The 2,739-nt window shown below is 57.5% G+C and overlaps 1 protein-coding gene across 1 annotated transcript; it reads right to left on the reverse strand.

Annotated features, from left to right (window-relative positions):
* Nucleotides 1-622: 622 nt before the first annotated feature.
* MRPS24 (mitochondrial ribosomal protein S24) lies at nucleotides 623-2,492 on the reverse strand. Its single transcript, XM_044417499.1, has 4 exons — nucleotides 2,412-2,492; nucleotides 2,183-2,263; nucleotides 1,940-2,051; nucleotides 623-1,181 (listed from the first exon to the last, which is right to left on the reverse strand). Exons 1-4 carry the CDS (start codon nucleotides 2,451-2,453, stop codon nucleotides 898-900), a joined length of 519 nt encoding a protein of 172 aa, XP_044273434.1. The 5' UTR covers nucleotides 2,454-2,492; the 3' UTR covers nucleotides 623-897.
* Between the last annotated feature and the right edge of the window lie 247 nt (nucleotides 2,493-2,739).

The raw sequence follows: 2,739 nt of genomic DNA on the forward strand, positions 1-2,739 counted from the left end.
CCAGAGATGGCCACTAATTATAGACCAGTGGCCAACATCCCGTTTCTGGGCAAGGTGTTGGAGCGGGTGGTGGTGGGACAACTCCAAGCACTCTTGGATGAAACTGATTATCTGGACCCATTTCAGTACAGCTACAGACCCGGGTACGGTGCTGAATCTGCCTTGGTCGTCCTGTCCGATGACCTGTGTAGGGAGAAAGATGGGAAGTGCGTCCCTGTTGGTTCTCCTGGACACGTTTGCCCTCAGAAAGCAGCCTGCACAAATACAACTGGTACCTCAGCAGGGAGTGACCGTGAGGGCACTAATGGCAACATACAATGCCACCTCCAGCCCCCATACTTTTAAAGGGGACACGCTGGCTGCAGGTTTGAAACTAGTCAGTGGGTTTCCCTTGCAAGGGAACCTTGTCACTTTGTCCAGGAAATCAAGTCAGTGTGGTGTCACTTCTTGTCACAGTTGGAGGGACACATCTTCCACCCCTTAAGTAAGGGGAGAAAGTGTGAGGGGAAGAAATGGAACAGGTTGCTCCACATGCTTTCCATTGGAAAGCTATCCCTCTGCAGCAGGTGCATTCAGTCAAGAGCTCTAACTACTTAGGAGAAACAGATAAAGGAGTCACATACAATGGAAGCAAGTATACTGTGTTTTGATTTCAGCAATATCACAAAAGTCTCACTGCTTTCAAACCAAGAGCCAAGGTCCTTTAAGTCACAAGCTGAAACTTTGCACCCTCCTGAGAAGGACTCTCCAGTCCTCTACACCTCCATCCAGTCCCTTCAGGAAGACCCCCCAGGTGGAAAAATAATCTTCACGGATAAGTAAGACAGCCCGCTAGGCCTTGACTTCAGGTCAACCAGTAGCAGAAAGCCATTCTCTGTAAGACAACCCCAACCAGGACTAGAGATACTTGTAAACCACCTTTGTAGGGACTGTCTGCACCTCCATCTTAACAGGACACTTGTACAGGAAAGAAAGCAGTGTCTCTGTGTACCCAATCAGGAAATAGAACTTTGAAGGGGACAGCCTCTGCACAAAAATGGCACAGATGATCAAAACGTTTGCACGGCGCTTCAGAACAATCTCATTTGCCAAACAGCCATGGAAGGTGCCATAAATGAACTTCCGGATGAAGAGGTCCTCCACAGTGCGCTCAGCTGCTCCATCCTCACCATGCAGGTTACCTGCAAGGTGGGCAGACAGTAAGACACAAAGCAGAATGGTGGGGGGTGGAAAGTAATTTCTGGTTGCTTTCTGATCAGAGAGGTTGCCAGAGAAATGCCAGAAGGCAGTAGGTCTGCAGAGAGCAGCCAGAGTGGGCTATGCTACTCTGCATTCAGGGCACAGCACAGCTGTGGCTATTTTCGTTCAGCCACAACTTTTGCCAGGCAGCGGCAGAGAATGAGGTGGCCAGAAGGAGTCACTGAAGCAGTCGGCATGAGCTTAAGTGGACTCCAGGGGATGGTGGAGGACAGGAAGGCCTGGATAAATGTTGTCCATGGGGTCGCGATGAGTCGGACACGACTTCACGACTAGCAATAACAAAATGAAAGCTGCAGCTCAGCTGAAACTACACTGGAGCAGCTCAGACCACAGCCTCGGGGGAATGGGAACTCAAATCCTCATCAGAAGACTCTGGAAGTCTTGAGTTGAATTGCAAGGCTTGGAAACACCTTAAGCATTAAGGAAATAATAGCATCTCCTTAAATATTAAGGAAACTTCCATGTGAGAAAAACTGGGCTCCCCTCAAGAGAAAAGCAACGTGGAAGGACATCCCTCTCACCAGCCCACTACGTTCCTGTCCCCATGGACAAAAGCTACCTCAGGCCCAGGCAAGAAATCTTGCCGGTGCAAGGCAGGGACCGCCTCGGCTTGGGGCCCTCCTCCGGGGAGAAACGCCTGCTTTAAGCCTGAGAGCTGCCAGTGAGGGCACTCACTCACTTGTGTGCTGCGAAAGCCAGCCCTTTCGGTGAGCAATGTAGTGGGGTGGATGGGCTTCCTCATACGTGACGGGCTTGTCCCCTTTCCCGACGCGAACCCGAGCGGCTTTGTTCTGCGGGAGGCACGGAGGGGGGGATCGTCACAAGGTGGGCGCGTTAGGAGGCCCGCGGCGGCGGCCGCGCGCGACCTGACCTGGGCCGGGTGGCCCGCCCCGAGCCCGCCTCTGCGCGCCCCGCCTCTCACCTTGGAACAGGCGCTGCTGGTCTGGAAATCCCGCCGCGCGGAGAGCAGCCAGACGGCGCCGCCGCGCTTCCCGGCGAAGGCCTGCAAGGGAAACGCCATTAGGGGCCGCTGCCGCGGGGCCGCCTGCAGCGGAGGGCTCAGCCGAGGCCGGCCGGCGTCCCTCCTGCCGCCGCCCGCTGCCTTGGGCCCGCCCGCGCCGCGCAGCTCGGCCAGGCCGGAAAGCGCTCACCTGCAGGCCCCGCCGGGCCTCCGGCCACCAGGGCGCCGCCATCTCGGTGCACGGGCGCCGGCAGGCGGGCCTAAGCGGCACTTCCGGGGCGGGGCTGAGCGGCTGGCCCCGCCCCGGCCTCCTCGGGGGAGGGGCGCCCGCCTGGGCTCCTGCTGGCAGATTCACGCAAGCGGCTGGCGGTGGAGGCGGTCGCTCTCGGGCCCGCGCTCCGCTTGCCGGCCGGGGTCACGGCGCAGGCGTCTGCCGGGCCCTGCTCCTCGGCCTCGCCTTACACCTTTCCGGAGCCGCAGTCTCCTAGTCCTCCGGTCATTCCGGGGCTTTTGCTGTC

Source organism: Varanus komodoensis, unplaced genomic scaffold, assembly GCF_004798865.1.
Source record: "Varanus komodoensis strain SLA01 unplaced genomic scaffold, ASM479886v1 scaffold88, whole genome shotgun sequence".
In the NCBI taxonomy this organism is placed as follows: domain Eukaryota; kingdom Metazoa; phylum Chordata; class Lepidosauria; order Squamata; family Varanidae; genus Varanus; species Varanus komodoensis.

Bases quoted from the DNA above. Each gene is read 5' to 3' on its own strand.
- MRPS24 (XM_044417499.1), bottom strand. From the start codon at position 2,453: ATGGCGGCGCCCTGGTGGCCGGAGGCCCGGCGGGGCCTGCAG. The intron at 2,264-2,411 runs GTGAGCGCTTTC...TTTCCCTTGCAG, and splicing joins AGGCCCGGCGGGGCCTGCAG to GCCTTCGCCGGGAAGCGCGG. The intron at 1,182-1,939 runs GTGAGTGAGTGC...CCCACCTTGCAG, and splicing joins CTGGCTTTCGCAGCACACAA to GTAACCTGCATGGTGAGGAT.